Source organism: Neodiprion lecontei, chromosome 1 (assembly GCF_021901455.1).
Source record: "Neodiprion lecontei isolate iyNeoLeco1 chromosome 1, iyNeoLeco1.1, whole genome shotgun sequence".
NCBI lineage: Eukaryota > Metazoa > Arthropoda > Insecta > Hymenoptera > Diprionidae > Neodiprion > Neodiprion lecontei.
Genome location: NC_060260.1, coordinates 27706796 through 27727302, shown reverse-complemented (window position 1 = coordinate 27727302; position 20507 = coordinate 27706796). Strand labels below are relative to the sequence as shown.

General features: G+C 39.8%; 1 protein-coding gene across 3 annotated transcripts; it reads right to left on the bottom strand.

Annotated features, from left to right (window-relative positions):
- Window positions 1-9886: 9886 nt before the first annotated feature.
- On the bottom strand, window positions 9887-12336 carry LOC107223469 (protein lifeguard 4). Of its 3 annotated transcripts, none has more exons than XM_046737764.1 (5): window positions 12138-12336; window positions 11134-11404; window positions 10788-10893; window positions 10534-10685; window positions 9887-10316 (listed from the first exon to the last, which is right to left on the bottom strand). In XM_046737764.1, exons 1-5 carry the CDS (start codon window positions 12319-12321, stop codon window positions 10067-10069), a joined length of 963 nt encoding a protein of 320 aa, XP_046593720.1. In that variant the 5' UTR covers window positions 12322-12336; the 3' UTR covers window positions 9887-10066. The 3 variants fall into 3 exon arrangements, with proteins under 3 accessions (XP_046593720.1, XP_015518635.1, XP_015518636.1); XM_015663149.2 differs by having other exon boundaries at window positions 12013-12262; XM_015663150.2 differs by lacking the exon at window positions 12138-12336 and adding an exon at window positions 11698-11721.
- Window positions 12337-20507: the final 8171 nt, after the last annotated feature.

Genomic DNA, 20507 nt, shown 5'->3' with positions numbered 1-20507 from the left:
GAAATAAAGAGTCACATGTTTATCTCATTGTAAAATAATTTCAACACTGGCTGTCAATTATGATCAGAAAAACTTTCCAATTATCTAGAGTCAAAATAGAAATGTCTGTTCACCCATCGATGAAAATGTGGCCGAAAATACAGACGAACCCATAAAATCGCAGCGGTAAAACCATGGAGGTGGGCTGTTTAATAACCCTACAGTTATATCTTTCTTTATTGTCATTAAACTAATAAATTCCGCATGTATAAATTTACACTGTCGAATTCACTCCCGCCTACAATGAACGAATGATCACCTAAGAGCATAATTCGGCATGGGAGAAGAGAATCCGTCAGTCGCTATTCCTAAAATTGTGACGTCACCGAGCGACTGCTGAGCGCTCGATGATACGACCAACCACTTCTTATAAAAGCGCCACCGCGAAGCGACGCGCACTTTTCGTCTGACCAGCGCCGAGTTGACGTCAGCTTTGGTCGTCGAAAGACCCCATATCTTGGTTACATAACAGGTTGCCAATGAGTACCCTCTTTTATTTCACTGCACCTAGTTCGTGCAACCTTAAGAGCGTTTAATTCCTTCACTGGACTTGATTACACCTAGTTCGTGTAATCTTGTCCGCAGCGCCTAGTTCGCGCAATTTTCTCCGATCGACTTGATCGGTTACAATATTGAAACGCATTCTGTGTACCCCTTCCTTCAATTCTTGATACGTTGTCTACGCACCTTTGAAAATACCCAACTTGTGCCTATATTTCTGGACAAACCTCCTCAATCAACAACGAATTAACACTGTCTCTTTACTTTTCAGATTCTTCCGATACAGCGCTACTCACGTATAACACTACGATTATTCTTCTAGTTTCAATTAATTTTCTTATCGTCCGTTATTTATTATAATTATCTTTCAAATATACCTATTCTTACCAAAGACTCAGTCTGATCCTTCGGACGATTCATCCGAGCCAACCCTCATATTATACACGGGCTCACGAATCAAAGATTCAAAAGTGTCTATCGATCTGGCGCAACAACGTAGCATCCGTAAGTAATTTATTCGACGAATCGAATTCCGTATGATTTATTGAAATCAGACAGCATTGGAAATAGTGTGTGACAAATTTGACGATTTCTTCCAGACAACCTACCCAGTATCCACAGTATACCTATACTACCCAGTTCCTCGGTCAAACAGATAAGTAATTAGGTATATTTTACGTAAATTGTTTCTTTGTTTCTTTGTTGTTTCTTTGTTTCGAAGTAACAGCACAGCTCGCAAAACGTACGACCGTATCTGTTTCTATTGGTAATTTTAAATTACATTTTATATTTATCAAGCTCAAGCAACCTTGAAAAATAAAACATTTTTCATCTGGCAGCCCTTAAGATTGCCTTGTGCAAACGTACTAACGGACAGACAGAGGAATATTGTCTGGAGGAAATTATAATTAAACGAGATAAAATAAAATGATACCGCCGCGCTGCCTACCATTTCTCATTTCTTCGTAATATTCCGGAACCTCGACCTCTCGAGAAACTTGGGAGAAACAGATAAAAACAGGAATTTCGCGTTATTTCCTAACCACTTCCTCTTCTCTTCTCCCCGTCCACTTATTTGTAGCAATTTTACGGTCTTGGTATTGCACCTTGCTCATTGGTCGATAACGTACAAATATAAAACATTACATAGTCGTACGTAAGTTTAAAAAAACCCGTCGAGTCAATTTTCACTGTCTAGACTTTTGCGTATACCGACTATCAGAAACACCGGTAGGCGTCTACCGGTTCTCGCTTATCCTAAACCGTTTGCACAACCGGAGTTGCCGTGCAGGAATCATCGAAGCGTGCGCGTCCCGTCAGGGTGCGGAATCGATTGTGAAACTTTATTATCGCCGGTAGATTTCCGCGCCGCCTCAATGATTCAGTGAGTTCAGCTGCACGGTCCAAGAGCAGGATTATGGTCATCGTGTTAACGTCGAGGCAGTCCCGAGCCCTGACTAATAACGCCGATTACCGTATGTCGTTACCTCGAAGCACACGTATTAACAATACAATAAAACAAAGCTGGGTGAGACGAGGGAAAACGAGGCAGGGCGCTCATTCTGTGCCAACACTTGATTGCAGATAACAATTGGCAATTGTACTCTCAAAGAGAACCTCATCGCGTTATACTTTCCTCAAACGACACGCCCGGCAGCCGGTATATTACCCACTTTGTCCCGCAGCCACCCTCGCAAAGAGTAACTGGAATTTGTAATTTGTGCAATTCCCTGTTTTCCCTTGCACGTTTTAGTTTGGCAGGAGGCTTTCACTTGTCTACTTTCCAGACCGCCGCCCTAAGGGCACCTAGATGCCTGCAAACTGAACTGGGATACAGGGGTGGTCATTTGAATAAATGAATATGCAGACCCCGTTGTCTCTATGTTAATTGGTCGTCGCTACTTTGCGTCCACCTGACTTGTGCTCCACGTCTACGTGGGTGGTGGTCGGCAGGTATACATCTGTACACGTACGTATACTTTCTGTATGTATACATAGACTACTGTATGTAGTCCAAGACATAATACGCGCAGGTAACACTCTGAATACTTTATGCACATCCACTCAACTTCGCAGCTATCCGGCTTCCGCGCCATTTTTCTAGAAGCGAGGCAATTCACTTTATAGAGAAAATGTTCCTTCTGCAATTTTGCACGAATCATTATCGACTTAAATATTTGATGCACGTATCATCTAACGCGGTCTGGTGACGCAGGAAACTTGGAACAATAACTGGCGAATGTGGCAGTAGGTACTCTTATAAAAGTCGTCTACTAACTCTTAAGACTTTAGAACTACTTCGTGATTCTTGTCTAATATTTAAATTGTATTTTCTCCCCCTTCGGTACGGTGCATGGTGTAATATGAAGATTCGCTTGTACATGGGGTTTTAAAAGTATTTTTATCAAACCATCTCCTACCGCGCGACTTTGCGGGGCGCATGGACAATCGGACGAGTGAAAATGGTGAATTTACATAACGACAAGGCGAGCAGTTTCTACGAGTCTCATTTCCACGCCGCCTGAGGTTAACCGCCAAGTTTCGTGCGCTCGCGGTTTTGAAATTACTACTCTTTTTTGTTGCACAAAACTTACCAACGAATCTATCTGAGATTGGTTGGCACGATAACACGAACCTAGCGTTTAAAACTTCTACTCTCCAACTCAGATTTCGATAACGATCCTGACGCAGACACCCGAGACGCATGATCCTTCGATATAGTATATTTCTTTTCGTCCCTTGCATCGCCGAAAAAAAAAAAAAAAAATAAGCAATCACATCCCGCCCCTGGGCGACCGGGCGGAGCATTTATGTACGTTGGTACACGCGTCCACTTATTCTCTTAACGTTTAGGAGTTTACGAATACTCGTGAACTTTATGGACGAAATTACTCCGCAGTCTTTAGCTTCTTTGACGTGCCCATACCAGCTCGTAATATCCGTTGCTGCTTCCAATCCCGCTGCTGGCCAAATATAAATTGCAATATCGCTGAAAGCCTCGCTTGATACGCCTTCCTCGACCCACACACACGACTTGCCCATTAAAATTGTTGAAATAATCCATTATTTAGTCAAATTAGTGGTTTCACGGATGGGTTATCGGCGCAGATCCTTGACGAGTAGCGACGGGTATAAACTGACACTGATCTCATATTTTCCGTTTATAAAGAAATTCGATAATAATAAGTATACATGAAAAGTCTTGCTCTTAATGTTTTCAGCAGGAAAACGTGAGAACTTTGAATCCTGCAATTAACTTTGAGGCGGAGGGGGGGGGGGGGGGGGGCGAACAGGGCGTATCTCAAACGCAAATCAATTCAGTTCGGTTTGCATATGTACCTAGAAAATGGATAAAGAACTGCACATTCGCTCTGCTTATGCTGCAGGTAAGCAGGTAATAACGCAACGTAAGTTATATGAGAAACAGGATATCACCTCTCGGCCTCTTGCCGTAAAAGGAACTCTTCAACTCTTATGGCATTTCCGCTGTATTATTTATCCACACCATTCCTCATATCAGTACATTCTCTTCGCATTTTCAGGAGACGACGCCCGACATGAGGATTGTTCTTACCCCTCGCTAATCTCAACAGTATCGAGGGTATGATCGATCTCAATATATACTGCATAATACCCACTAGGTATATGTAGGCACATGTTCGTAGGCGAGACTGCATGGAGGATCCACTACCACCCAACGTCTGGGAAGGGCTTGGGATGAGACATAATTATGATTCCATAATATCCGGCATGGCTGTTGGTAACTTGATTGGGTGTCGTTACCGATGACGTCACCTGACCGTGACTAGCTAGGCGGTTGCTGCCTATAACGTGGTTTTTACCGGCGTAATATAACTGGTCATAACCGAGTGGAACGGCTCAAGGGGATTTCTTTAACATTCCCGTTAAATAAGTATATCGGGAACGAGAGAACCATGTAGAGTATTGGATGGGATAAGATTGGAGAAGATCTACGCGAAGTGAACTTTGAAACGTGATTTTCTCGCAGCGCTGCTCGCATCGCGGGAGCTGCAAATGTCGGCGGCGTAAAGTTAGTCAAACTCAAACGGTGAATAACAATATTTATTTATTTACAGTGAGTAAGAGATTTGGCTGGAATTGGAATTCATTATCATGCCATCGGTACTTCCGTTCCAGGAACCGTTGACAATAAGCCATTACTATACGCGCGTATAAAATTACTTATACAAGTCAAAGATACGTATATAGCCGTGTTTTCGCCGTTTCATATCTAATTATTATCATTCTCCTTCCGCTATGCTAAGGTAATCAAAAGTAGAGTTTTCCCTCCGTCCTAATTTACAAGCTTCGAGTGAAGACGCTGGCAGAATGTAAAGACTTCATTAGCATCTCATAGAATCCTAATTCACTAGCTTACACGTTTTTACAGCCCCACCACCCCAACCCACAAGCGCAGGTATGTAATACATACATATATACCAATGCATGTACCACATGGCTCTATACCTGAATGCAGCTTGCAGCCTGCACTACTTAGGCAGGACAAGCACAGAGAATTCCGCGCTGCATTGCAAATCACGAATGAATCAAATTTTGAGTTCGCGTCTCCCTGCAGCATCCCCATCCAGCTCATCTCCACAACTACGTCGAAAGAGATCGGAGTCAGTAGGTATGGTGCCAGTTCCCGTTGGATCATAATTATACCCGAATATACTCGCAGAAGGGTCTCTCAGGCACTCCAAGTTACAAACTCAAATAATTAATAAACGATATCGTTTTCCTGGGAACAATTTACATCTGGGTATATATGTACAGGACTCAGGCGTGATTACTCAGTGCATTTTAAATTGCAAAATCAATAACGATCCAGCGTAGTTCCGCAAACAGCAACACAGCACCGGTTTTCCGCCTCTCGGTTGAGCGTATATCGCAATCTGGAAATTCGTGTGTACAATTCGGTCAATAGATGGACCGTGCTCAACGTCAGTGTCAGAAAAGCAGAGATAGTTGAGTGGACTATCGCATTGTCGTATAACTGTATAGAGCTCGTACCCTTGTAGATCCATAAGACTATTGTTTAGAGCCTGCGGGAGTTTCGAGAACCGTAAACGTCAATTTCTAAGCATCGTCATGCGACATTAACATGCATTCAGGCTGTATTTCCGGTTCAGTAAAGAGTTACACTTCCTCGCCCCCTCAACAGGACAGCGTCGAAAAGAATTCGACGATAAGCGCCGCATGGAGAATTCCACTGCCACAGTCCTAGCTTAGCCGAAAATATCTTCCAAGATTTTCAGGTCAAATAAATCCGAAACGCCAGCTCGGACACAACTTGTACCAGCCGGCAGCAGAGGAAGGAGTAAAGATTATACGAGAAAACAGGTATAAGATAAAGAAGGTCAGAAAGAATGATGGAGCATGATCGAGGAGTGGAAGCTACAAGACGTTTGGGAATTTCATCAAAGCTGTGGCACACTGCGGGTCCGAGAGAGCACCGGGAGCTTTCATTTCTGATGTACACGTATGCGGGTGTAGTCGAGAACGTGACGTAACGAAAACATTAGTCCGAGTCGCCGGAGTTCCCGAGGATTGCGAGACGTGATAACTCGAATTACTGAGTATTCTACTTCGGAATGAGCCACACGTATCTTCAATTCACACCGGCGCCGAAGACGGTCTTGCACCGATACGCTCAGTAAACGGTTCGTTTATAAGCTATATGTTACATATGTGTATATTATATATAAATATATGCGGGAGTGTAAAGGATAGACATAGTCTTTGGTACATTGGTTAAATATTCAAACTTCATCCTGGCGAACAAACCAGGGGCAAATCTTGTGGTCGCATAACAACAATAATAACAAACTATGAGCTCGTTTTCAGACGAAGTGAAACTTTGGAATAGATAACCAACGACGTTATGTACCATGCCAAATATTCACTTGCCGCATGGAAATATATCACTCTTAATTGTCGTTTGTCAATATCAATACTGTTTATCTTATATTTTACTTTAAAAGTGAATCTTCAAAAACGATGGATTACGAAATTTTCAAATCCGATAATAATTTGTAAAAAGTACTTTAAAACTAGTACCGGTACAGGTCCAGGTGCTGAAAATTTGTCTGTATACAGGTACTTCGGTACTTTATTTACGTAAGTGCACGGAGAGGATGAAAGAACAGGCTTTACTCAAAACCGCAGGAAAAGAGGGACACGCGAGGGTTTTTCATGAAAAATACAAATGTCAACTGTATTTTTTACTACAAAAATTTAGCAGATTTTAGTCTGCCCACAGTGGTTTGCGATGATCTTTAAGTAAACTATGCATTTTGCGACGTATATTTTACCAAAAAACCTGGTGTGTGTCTCTTTTCCTGCAGTTTTGAGTAGAATCTGCTATTTTATTTTCTCCGTGCGTAAGAGTGATATGAAAAAGTTATACACTTGTACAGTACTCCACTTATACGGCTTATGCAAGTTATCATGTTTAAGAAAATGTAGACATTCGAAAATGTCGTCAGATAATGTATTTCCTGGTAAAGTTAATATTTGCCTTCCAGCACTGAACACACGTTCTACTGGGAAATTTTTACGCAAATAAAGTACCTTACATTGTACCTATAAGTAGGTGCAGATACTCCTGAAGTACAAGGTACTTGCTAAGAAAATTATCTAGATACAGGTATAGGTACTGACAAATGTACCTATGAACAAAAAAGGTACTTGTACCTAGATACTTTACAACACTGATCACTCTTGACTGTACATATAAGCAATATCCGTTTTCCATTGACGGATTAAAAATTCGAAGTCATCTTGAACGCGATTAATGGAGATTTATTGGGTAGTTATACATATGAAGTAAAGATTATATAATTTAAAAAAGTAATAATATAAATGCGCGAACATTGTTTCCCCGGAAAGCTCGACTCGTCTGTGTAGAGAATTTCTTGCGTGTACTTTACTTTTCATTTCGTTAAGTGACGCGGTTCGTCCAACGTCTTATTCCATTTCTTACACCAATATCGTCTTCTTAATCGAGGGTACAATTCCCACGGACTTTCCGCAGAACGGTAGATGACATTAGACGTACCTATATGTACGTACATTTGCAAATATTCCGGAAGTAATTTTAGTCAGATGGAGTAACGCGTTGGAGCGAGTACGCAAAATTGGAAAACGAACTCAAATTATCAAAAGTTTAGCAGCCGTCGCAAATTACATATCCGGTAGCTTTTCTCAGGCGGCTTGTAAAATTGCTATCGGCATTACAATGATATTAAAAAAGAATTATCGAAAATGCGAATGAAAACCATTTGCTACGTGGAGAAAATGTTATTTCGTTTCGTAAGCTCGAACTGTTATAAACTTCTTCTAAGCAATCTGATGTAATATTCAATCGATTCGATATCTGAAGTCTCATCTATGCTCATACACTACATTTGCTGTTGAAATGAATGTCGTGACTCATTCTCGGCCACTTAAAAATGGTCAAGCTTTAGCTCGTAAATCACAGATGACACCATATCAAGTAATAATCAATTTACCAATCGTGAAAAATTACTAAATATCTCTGTATTAAGCTAAATGAATAATTAACAAATTACGTAGACGTCTTATCGTAATTTAAACTGAATGCGAAGAGCCCAAAATTATTTACGCGACAAATTACAGAAACGGTTGAACAACTGCAGATACCAGAAACTGAGCTCTGTGTACCCGATTTTCTTTGTATGCCAATACATATCATCATCAACCTGCGAGTCGAAGTTACGCGAATTCATTCTCTTTGACAAATCCAGCCCCACTCAGAACTAATTTATGTACGTAAATATCACATATTCTCGATTTAAAATATAGTAAGATATTCCGAGTCACAAAGGTCCATGAACTGGAGGCGCTTAATGAAGTTGTAAACTCTACTTTTACATTTATACGTATCTTTCCGTTGTATGTAGATGAAAGACTGAATTTCGATTCTAATGACCTGATTTCTGTGGACGAGGGCTTTTGAACAAGCTAATTTTGGCTTTCAATACAATGCTCCACAGTATCGTTAATCGTGTAGCTCGTCAACACGCATTAAACACACACCCTAGTTTGTATATTTTCAATAGCCACAGTTAACTTTCGAATAAAGATCAATTGAATACCTGGACACAGAAACAACCCAAGTTAATACGGATCGTCTGTGGATTCTAGAACCTCTGCTTATTTCACACATCGTAAGTCTGCATTCGAACATTTCAATAACAAGTGAAGGCTCCTGTAGAAGTAACACAGATCAATTTCGGTTTCGATCGTGAAAGTATTACATCAACATCGAAAGGGAAATTGTATTACGTAATTAGGTTGCAACATACAAAGGATCGTACGGCGGCTAAACTGCTGTGTAATTTACACTTCAAGTTATGGATAGAAATTCCATCGTGCAAAACCATACATTTGCTATGAATCAGGAGTTGGAAGCGTTTGGATTCTGAAAATTCATGCGGAATTTCTGCCAACTTTAGTGTTTACACGGACACGAAAATAAGTATAGCTCCTTCAATTATTTCAAAATCTGTATTGCAATAAATTGTGAAAATTAGTGTCCGGGAATATAGTTGACATACGTTTTTCCACTTGCGTTACCCCGCATTACACTCTTTCTTTAATTTAACAGGTGATAATTCCTCACAAGCATGAAGGGATATTAGATTAGGTTCAACAAATAACTTTATTTCACGAAATTGAATATACACATTTTATCATGTAACACGGCAAAATATTTGTGTTGATTGCTTACACGTAAGAACGAAATAATACAGAATGGTGAAATGATATAAGTCATTCCCCCGTAAAACGTAGTTTAAATGAAACCATAAAAATATGGTTAGAGGGTAAAATATACATAATAATACGATATTATAAAATAACGTTTAAAATATATCAAATGTTTATAAAAAATATATCATTGGCTCTATTACACTGTTAGCCTTGACTGTACAAGGCTGCCTGAAGGTACGTTTGCAAAACAAATTGTTCTAGTTAAAAATGAGTCGTAAGTTTGAAAATTTTCGACAGTACCTAAAAGAATTGCTGATAGCAAAAGTTATGTCCAAACCCGATTTACTGTATCGGTGCGCACATAGCGAAGTAAATTAACGTCGCCATAGAGTGTCATTTTGACAAGTCCTGTCAAAATATGAACGGTAACACGTGCATACTTAACAAATCAACCGATTTATTTAGACATGAGTATTTAAAGTGGCCAAAAAGGAAGAATTTGTGTTGGGTGACAGATTTTGTATTTGATAAATATACCTAAATAACCCTATCAGCTCTACTTTGAATAAAAATTTGTAGTCAAGTTACATACGTAAATACGATACTTTATTCATCTTAAGAAGCTTAACACACGCCAAGTGCGTAAAAAATGGCAAAAAAGTGAGACAAGAAATTTTTACCTTAATTATAACGGAACATTTTATCTTGGCAATCAAGCACTAAATATAATAAGAAATTGGAAAAAGTTTTGAACTCTCATGAGCATTAATTATTGCCTAGAAGCAGCCAAAGCTCTGAGAATATGCACGAATAAATTAATTATATCCATGTACAGATTAATGGTTGCCAAAATATACTCTTCAGGTGACAATGTGCGCATTAAGAGTTGTGTATCAAATATAATGAACATCGAAAACAGCAGAGCACCCCCTATGCTGAGCAGCAACTCAAATCCAGTACTTTGTACGAAAATTTGAAGAATTCCACCAACCAGGAGGGCACACAGACCAGCAAACAATCTGAAAATGAATATTTGCCTGTTAGTTAATCAGAAATACCTAATTCGCTTTTTTATCAATCTTTAGGTGCACAGTTATTAAAAGAATAGAATAACGTAGACATTATAGGAGTAGCTAAAAGCGAATAACTGCGACTCCAGATAGCAAAGTTCACTTCACATACTGATTTGCATGTAATTAATATTTCAAAACAAAGCTTGAAGTAAAGTATACTTACCCAAAACCTAAAAACGAAAAGTCTTTTTTTGTTTGAAACGTATAAGCTGTTAATCCAGCAACCACCGTCAACGTGATAAGTAAAGCCTCTAAGACAATTGCTTGGTCGTACATTGTAACAATAACCCCAACTGTGTACGATTGAACCAAAGTCTGCAATTAATAATAAAGTTTATTTTTTATTATGAGCTACTAACTCTTTACTATTTAGACAAAACGTAAAATTCCTGATACTTTTTCATTAATGATACTTACAAATGCACCCAGAAGAATCAAATTCATGGGGTGTTCTCTTCTCTTGAAGATTAACGCCATCATAAATCCGAGGGTCATGAAGAATGACAATCCAACCATCCATTCGCTGAAATATCACCATGATAAGAAGAAAGTGAGTATGAAGTATGTGGTCTAACAGGGGCAGTAATCATAACTGAAGTGAAAGGGAAGTTCTAACTTATGATAAACATCATGCCGAATTGCTTGGACTTTTTTAATTCTCTAAAATTATTTACTTGTTACAATTTGTATTTGAAAATATGTAATAGCGTAATTTTCACTAACTGATACATGTATAAAGCATCAAAGATGATTGGATCCTTACTTTTGGTGTATGAACAATCTAACAGGCTTGCTCAACATACATATGGCTGCGACAACAATGGTCATGAGCAACTGAACACTCAAGAGACCATAGACTTTACGCAAAAAAGCCATTCGTATTTTAATATTAGCATTTTGCACATTGTTGTTATATGCAAAGTCGTTTTCTATCCCATTCGATGTTTCTTCTTTGCCCCCTCCCTCAATATCCTCTTCCGCGAACATCAGTGGTACGGTAGCCATTTCAAGTTGATTATAAATGCTTGTGATTCCTTGAAAAAACGAAGTAACATAGGTGCTTTGAGAAATTGTGTATTGACCCTGGTCAATAAATGTCAAAACATTGCAACTGATATTTTTAAATACTAGTAATAAATATTCAATAATAATTGGTCGTTTTGCTATCGAATTGAAACCTTGCCATCATCATACATAAGACGATCATGTGGTAGTTTAATCAGATTAAATATAAAAATACAAATTTTGGTGACAGTAAAATTTAAACACATACAGGTAGGAAAACCACTAATGGAAATATCAAAGCAAAAGAATAAATGCATTTTACCAAATTCGTTTCCTCGAATGGATCTTGTGTAACGGAATAACAGATACGACTAAGTGAAGTTTTCACCAAAAATTTCTGACATGGTACCATTACAATTGTTCAGCATAAAATGTATTTTGCTTTTTCACTCAATAAAGTTATTTCAATTCTAAATTCAGTTTCGACATTTCATTGTTATTATGGAAAACAAGAATAGAATTCTTATCAACTATTTTGTGAAGGTTAGTTACTGGCATAAAAGAAACGTCACACGATACGGAAAAGTTGTGACACCATCTTTATATTTGCAATGATAACAAGTATAATATTGTTTACCTTGATTTAAGAATTTGCAGATATGCCGTAGTGAAATTAAGTATGAACACGTATAACGATTACGGCTCACTCACTTCGATGTGAAACATTGATTTCAATTGCATTCGTGTAATACTTTTTCCTACCTTTGCAATGAAAACGGAATGAATCACGAGGTGTTATCTGGGATTTTTTTGCTTTCTCGCTAATTATTCTGGTGAAATTTAACGTCACCACAACTCCATAAACATATGCATGGAATGAGCAGACCACGGAACAAACACTGCGCATAGAATCGTACCGTTCCCGATGATTTACCATTGGCGCCATCAGATGGCACTAAGGCGAGTAGATTTCTACAGTGGGTCGTTGACTGAAAAATATAAAGACGGATACCCCAGGGTAAATTTTTGTGACCAGTTTTCGGCGGGCAAGTGGGCCCAGGTGGGCCTGGGAGCGTAGGAGAATTCTGCTCTATCGACTCTACTTAACGGGCTCGCACCGACATTCGTAGCAGCCAAAGTAGTGTCGGTATAGAAGCTTCAGATTGAGTCGCTACAAAGTGAGTACGTAAGACTACTTGTCAACTGCGACTTAGAAATGTCGATCAGCTCGATTATCCCTGTGAGAAGACGCGTAATCGTGTCCACCGCCAACCACCCCTACTACCTCCGAGCACCACCAACCACCGTGAACCAACTACTCCCACCTCCGACCACTTTCGTCCTCCTCGTCCACCTCGTCCTCATGGACCACCGCCGATCACTTCCAACCCCCACCAAACACTTCCTACCAGCTCCGATTACCTTCTACTACCTCCTACCATATCCAACTAACTTCTACCACCCCCTACTACCTCCTACCAGCGCCTACCACCTCCTACCATTTCCGAACACCTCCGACCACCTTCATCCTCTTCGTTCCCCTGTTCCTCCATGTATTCTACAACATTATTATTCATATTCAATTCAATTTCTTCATTATTGTAATTTTATTTGGTGTATTAATTGAACAGATCAAGTTATACATTTCGTCTTGTAGAGGGCCCTCACTTTGGGCCGAAATGTTAACAAGTTATTCTACGTTCTTATTATGACCTTCATATCCAAGAATTAATCCCCATTGAACACACAGAGGTCAAAAACTAAGTTGATCATTGATATTCATAATTATTCCAAGAACTTTTCATTTCCTCTCTCGATCGTGAATTTTCGTAGGAATAGAATCGAAACGCTGTTTAAGCTAGTCGCAAGTGAAGTATCTACGTTGGATGAAGAATCAGAATTGTTTTTGAAATGTGTTCGTAGCGGAAAAAATTCAGAGTAACTGTAATACATCACGGATGCGCTAATTTGATCGAGATGAAATGGCTGCTCCGTATAAGAGACAGTATTTAACACAGTCTCCTGATTTGAAAATCTTAAAAAGGTGATTGTCGGCGACTTTTTTTTTTTTTTGAAAGGGAGAGATAGATAGAGAGATAAAACAATGCTTCTTGGAACTTTGAGTGTATTTTAACACACATTTGAGAAGTAGAAACAAAAATTTTTAACATCCAACTGTCGCAAAACAGCAGCGGTATTAGCTGATCCGTTAACTGAAGAATATATCTTTAGTCAAATGCTGACTATCGAAGGGCCTAGCCGCTTGAGTCTGGAATCGGCAGGAAATATGAAGTGCGTACTTCTTGTCTGAAATATAGAAACTAAAATCATTATACATCATATCACATCATCATACATCTTACATCATACATCATACATAGTATTAAAGTTCGAAACCAAAGTTTGGATGTTCAGAAAGTGACGTCACCAAAAATTTTTTTTCTCTCGACGTCATCGATCTAAAATCAGCTAGTCGAATTCCTCAGTCTGCAAACAACCGCGCAGTAGAGCGGACGGATGAGAATCGCGCTCCGCAGATTTCGAGTACAGGGTTCTCTACCCCGTTCCGGATCCGCTTTCTGGTGCAACTCGACTTCCAGGACAAGCGTTCCGTGACTCCTGCGCTCCAGGTTCGCTACCTGATGAAAATCGACTTTAGGGACAAGCGCCCCGTAGTTTCTATGCTCCAGGTCCGCTACCTGGTGAAACTCGACTTCCAGGACATGCGCTCCGTAGGGTAGGCACAAATTCATTAGTTATAAATGCGGTACTAAAATTTATTATATTATCTATTAATTAATTAATTGTATGAATCCTTACACAATATTTTTGATGTGTTCGGATACTAAGAATAGTTATTACTATTCAAGGTATAACCCGAGGTGGTTGTCGGTGATCGTTGAAGGTAGTTGGCGATGGTTGGAGGTGGTTGGAGGTGGTTGGGGGTGGTTGTGGGTGATCAATGTGGACGAGGAGGAGGACAAGGAAGACAAGGAGAACGAGGATGACTGCACGGTGAGTAAAACATTTTTATAATATTTAATGGCAATTGTATTTATATTTTATCTAAGATTTTTTGAACTTGTCATGTTTACATTAAATTACTTAAATTCGTGTTTCGCGCAAGCACGAATTCGGTAGCTATAAATGCGCTACCAAAATTTATTATATTATCTATTAATTAATTAATTGTATGAATCCTTACACAATATTTTTGATGTGTTCGGATACTAAGAATAGTTATTACTATTCAAGGTATAACCCGAGGTGGTTGTCGGTGATCGTTGAAGGTAGTTGGCGATGGTTGGAGGTGGTTGGAGGTGGTTGGGGGTGGTTGTGGGTGATCAATGTGGACGAGGAGGAGGACAAGGAAGACAAGGAGAACGAGGATGACTGCACGGTGAGTAAAACATTTTTATAATATTTAATGGCAATTGTATTTATATTTTATCTAAGATTTTTTGAACTTGTCATGTTTACATTAAATTACTTAAATTCGTGTTTCGCGCAAGCACGAATTCGGTAGCTATAAATGCGCTACCAAAATTTATTATATGTATAATTAGATGATTGATTAACTAATTAATTATAATAATCCTTACACAATATTTTTGATGTGTTCTCATACTGAAAATATTTATTGCTATTCCAGGTATAACCCGAGGTGGTTATCGGTGGTTGTTGGAGGTGGTTGGCGGTGGTCGGAGGTGGACAAGGAGGAGGATGAGGAAGACCAGGAGTATGAGGTGGACGAGGAGGACGAGGATTTGTACACTGTGAATATAACATTCTAAAGTATTGAATAGAGGAGAAGTAGGAATAGAAGTAGGATCAGGAGTAGGAGTAGGAATAGGAGTAGGAGCAGGAGTAGGAGATATTTCCTACTATTCCTACCCTACCCTACTATACCCAACCCTACCCTACACTCCCCTAGCCTTCCCGCCCCTCCCCTCCTCATATACTCCTATTTCTACTCCTACTCCTACTTCTACTTCAATCTTACTCCTACTTCTACAACTATCTTACTCCAACTCTTGATCCTACTCCTATTCCTACTCTCACTCTTGAACCTACTCCTGATCTTACTTCTATTCATACTCCTACTTCTGATCCCACTCCCATTCGTACTCCTAATTCTGATTATTAATGTTATGGAATATAAAGACTGCGTGTCGAATTGAATCCCACATCGAAACGAACAATTCTTTTATTGTCATATTACAGCCGATTATTGTAGATAATCTAGTATGTTTCCTAGAAATTTAAGAAATTTATAGTATGTATCACGTATTAATCATAAACGAATCATATGTATCAATGTCGTACATGGACCGCATATACATTTATACTTTTTGGTCTCTGCATCATTATTATATATGATCTATTTTTATTCATGATCTACGTATACATTCTTCTCTCGGGTAACTATACTTTGATTAAATCACTGTTTTTCTACGACTTTTAAAAGATATTTATTCTCATTATTAATTTGTTGTATCGCCCACAAGTCGGTAAGTACGCTCAGGCCAAGTACTGGCTTAGGCTTGCCATTGCAAAGACTGTGTTACTCGGAAGGTGAATGCAGCCAGCATCATGTTGTAATCGGAAACTCTCTGATGTTCTGCCATAAGTTCTCAAATCTACCGTTGGAAGATCTCGCAGAGCAATTTTCGGTTGTCACATGAAAGCCCATGAGGGCTACTGTCTTGATATTCTTCATCCAATGGTAAGGCTAACCCCTTTGCATTTTTGGAGAAAATTTTCGCTATTTTGAAAAGTGCTGAAATGAAGTCTTCTATGGACTATTCCGACGTGATTTTGCGAGAGAAATCGATTGAGCGCAGTCTCAATACGCTGCGATCAACGCATCACAAGTTACAGGCAAAAAACGAGAACCTGTGTTTTCGACATTTTCAGCAGGTGCTTTTTCGCTCGCCGTTTCTCTCCTGTTAGTCCTACGCTCTTTTCGCTGCAATTTCTAAGTTCCTGAGGGTCCAATTGGTCGGATGATGGTCATTCAATTCGAATCTGAGACCAAAAGTTTTTTGCGCAAAAAAAAAGTAAGGCTAACCCCTTTCCATTTTTGGCGAAAATTTTCGCGATTTTCAAAAGTGCTGAAAATGATTAATTGTGGCACTATTCCGACGTAATTTTGCAAGAGAAATCGATTGGACGCAGTCCCAATACGCTGCGATCAACGCATCAGAAGTTACAGCCAAAAAACCAGAACCTCAATTTTCGACATTTTCAGCAGGTGCTTTTTCGCTCGCCATTTCTCTTCTGTTGGTCCTACGCTCGTTTCGCTGCGATTTCTGAGTTCCTGAGGGTCCAATTGGTCAGATATGGGTCATTCAAATCAAATCTGAGACCAAAAGTTTTTTGCCCAATAAAAAAGTGAGGCTAACCCCTTTCCATTTTTGGCGAAAATTTTCGCGATTTTCAAAAGTGCTGGAAATGATTAATTGTGGCACTATTCCGGCGTAATTTTGCGAGAGAAATCGATTGGGCGCAGTTCCAATACGCTGCGATCAACGCATCACAAGTTACAGCCAAAAAACCAGAACCTGAATTTTCGACATTTTTCAGCAGGTGCTTTTCGCTCGCCATTTCTCTCCTGTTGGTCCTACGCTCTTTTCGCTGCGATTTCTGAGTTCCTGAGGGTCCAATTGGTCAGAAAAGGGTCATTCAATTCGAATCTGAGACCAAAAGTTTTTTGCCCAAAAAAAAAGTAAGGCTAACCCCTTTCCATTTTTGGCGAAAATTTTCACGATTTTCAAAAGTGCTGGAAATGATTAATTGTGGCACTATTCCGGCGTAATTTTGCGAGAGAAATCGATTGGGCGCAGTTCCAATACGCTGCGATCAACGCATCACAAGTTACAGCCAAAAAACCAGAACCTGAATTTTCGACATTTTTCAGCAGGTGCTTTTCGCTCGCCATTTCTCTCCTGTTGGTCCTACGCTCTTTTCGCTGCGATTTCTGAGTTCCTGAGGGTTCAATTGGTCAGATAAGGGTCATTCAATTCGAATCTGAGACCAAAAGTTTTTTGCCCAAAAAAAAAGTAAGGCTAACCCCTTTCCATTTTTGGCGAAAATTTTCGCGATTTTCAAAAGTGCTGGAAATGATTAATTGTGGCACTATTCCGGCGTAATTTTGCGAGAGAAATCGATTGGGCGCAGTTCCAATACGCTGCGATCAACGCATCACAAGTTACAGCCAAAAAACCAGAACCTGAATTTTCGACATTTTTCAGCAGGTGCTTTTTGCTCGCCATTTCTCTCCTGTTGGTCCTACGCTCTTTTCGCTGCGATTTCTGAGTTCCTGAGGGTTCAATTGGTCAGATAAGGGTCATTCAAATCGAATCTGAGACCAAAAGTTTTTTGCCCAAAAAAAAAGTAAGGCTAACCCCTTTCCATTTTTGGCGAAAATTTTCGCGATTTTCAAAAGTGCTGGAAATGATTGATTGTGGCACTATTCCGGCGTAATTTTGCGAGAGAAATCGATTGGGCGCAGTTCCAATACGCTGCGATCAACGCATCACAAGTTACAGCCAAAAAACCAGAACCTGAATTTTCGACATTTTTCAGCAGGTGCTTTTCGCTCGCCATTTCTCTCCTGTTGGTCCTACGCTCTTTTCGCTGCGATTTCTGAGTTCCTGAGGGTTCAACTGGTCAGATAAGGGTCATTCAAATCGAATCTGAGACCAAAAGTTTTTTGCCCAAAAAAAAAGTAAGGCTAACCCCTTTCCATTTTTGGCGAAAATTTTCGCGATTTTCAAAAGTGCTGAAAATGATTAATTGTGGCACTATACCGATGTAATTTTGCGAGAGAAATCGATTGGGTGCAGTTCCAATACGCTACGATCAACGAATCAAAAGTTACAGCCAAAAAACCAAAACCTCAATTTTCGACATTTTTCAGCAGGTGCTTTTTCGCTCGCCATTTTTCTCCTGTTGGTCCTACGCTCGTTTCGCTGCGATTTCTGAGTTCCTGAGGGTCCAATTGGTCAGATAAGCGTCATTCAAATCGAATCTGAGACCAAAAGTTTTTTGCCCAAAAAAAAGTAAGGCTAACCCCTTTCCATTTTTGGCGAAAATTTTTGCGATTTTCAAAAGTGCTGGAAATGATTGATTGTGGCACTATTCCGGCGTAATTTTGCGAGAGAAATCGATTGGGCGCAGTTCCAATACGCTGCGATCAACGCATCAGAAGTTACAGCCAAAAAACCAGAACCTCAATTTTCGACATTTTCAGCAGGTGCTTTTTCGCTCGCCATTTCTCTTCTGTTGGTCCTACGCTCGTTTCGCTGCGATTTCTGAGTTCCTGAGGGTCCAATTGGTCAGATATGGGTCATTCAAATCAAATCTGAGACCAAAAGTTTTTTGCCCAATAAAAAAGTGAGGCTAACCCCTTTCCATTTTTGGCGAAAATTTTCGCGATTTTCAAAAGTGCTGGAAATGATTAATTGTGGCACTATTCCGGCGTAATTTTGCGAGAGAAATCGATTGGGCGCAGTTCCAATACGCTGCGATCAACGCATCACAAGTTACAGCCAAAAAACCAGAACCTGAATTTTCGACATTTTTCAGCAGGTGCTTTTCGCTCGCCATTTCTCTCCTGTTGGTCCTACGCTCTTTTCGCTGCGATTTCTGAGTTCCTGAGGGTCCAATTGGTCAGAAAAGGGTCATTCAATTCGAATCTGAGACCAAAAGTTTTTTGCCCAAAAAAAAAGTAAGGCTAACCCCTTTCCATTTTTGGCGAAAATTTTCACGATTTTCAAAAGTGCTGGAAATGATTAATTGTGGCACTATTCCGGCGTAATTTTGCGAGAGAAATCGATTGGGCGCAGTTCCAATACGCTGCGATCAACGCATCACAAGTTACAGCCAAAAAACCAGAACCTGAATTTTCGACATTTTTCAGCAGGTGCTTTTCGCTCGCCATTTCTCTCCTGTTGGTCCTACGCTCTTTTCGCTGCGATTTCTGAGTTCCTGAGGGTTCAATTGGTCAGATAAGGGTCATTCAATTCGAATCTGAGACCAAAAGTTTTTTGCCCAAAAAAAAAGTAAGGCTAACCCCTTTCCATTTTTGGCGAAAATTTTCGCGATTTTCAAAAGTGCTGGAAATGATTAATTGTGGCACTATTCCGGCGTAATTTTGCGAGAGAAATCGATTGGGCGCAGTTCCAATACGCTGCGATCAACGCATCACAAGTTACAGCCAAAAAACCAGAACCTGAATTTTCGACATTTTTCAGCAGGTGCTTTTTGCTCGCCATTTCTCTCCTGTTGGTCCTACGCTCTTTTCGCTGCGATTTCTGAGTTCCTGAGGGTTCAATTGGTCAGATAAGGGTCATTCAAATCGAATCTGAGACCAAAAGTTTTTTGCCCAAAAAAAAAGTAAGGCTAACCCCTTTCCATTTTTGGCGAAAATTTTCGCGATTTTCAAAAGTGCTGGAAATGATTGATTGTGGCACTATTCCGGCGTAATTTTGCGAGAGAAATCGATTGGGCGCAGTTCCAATACGCTGCGATCAACGCATCACAAGTTACAGCCAAAAAACCAGAACCTGAATTTTCGACATTTTTCAGCAGGTGCTTTTCGCTCGCCATTTCTCTCCTGTTGGTCCTACGCTCTTTTCGCTGCGATTTCTGAGTTCCTGAGGGTTCAACTGGTCAGATAAGGGTCATTCAAATCGAATCTGAGACCAAAAGTTTTTTGCCCAAAAAAAAAGTAAGGCTAACCCCTTTCCATTTTTGGCGAAAATTTTCGCGATTTTCAAAAGTGCTGAAAATGATTAATTGTGGCACTATACCGATGTAATTTTGCGAGAGAAATCGATTGGGTGCAGTTCCAATACGCTACGATCAACGAATCAAAAGTTACAGCCAAAAAACCAAAACCTCAATTTTCGACATTTTTCAGCAGGTGCTTTTTCGCTCGCCATTTTTCTCCTGTTGGTCCTACGCTCGTTTCGCTGCGATTTCTGAGTTCCTGAGGGTCCAATTGGTCAGATAAGCGTCATTCAAATCGAATCTGAGACCAAAAGTTTTTTGCCCAAAAAAAAGTAAGGCTAACCCCTTTCCATTTTTGGCGAAAATTTTTGCGATTTTCAAAAGTGCTGGAAATGA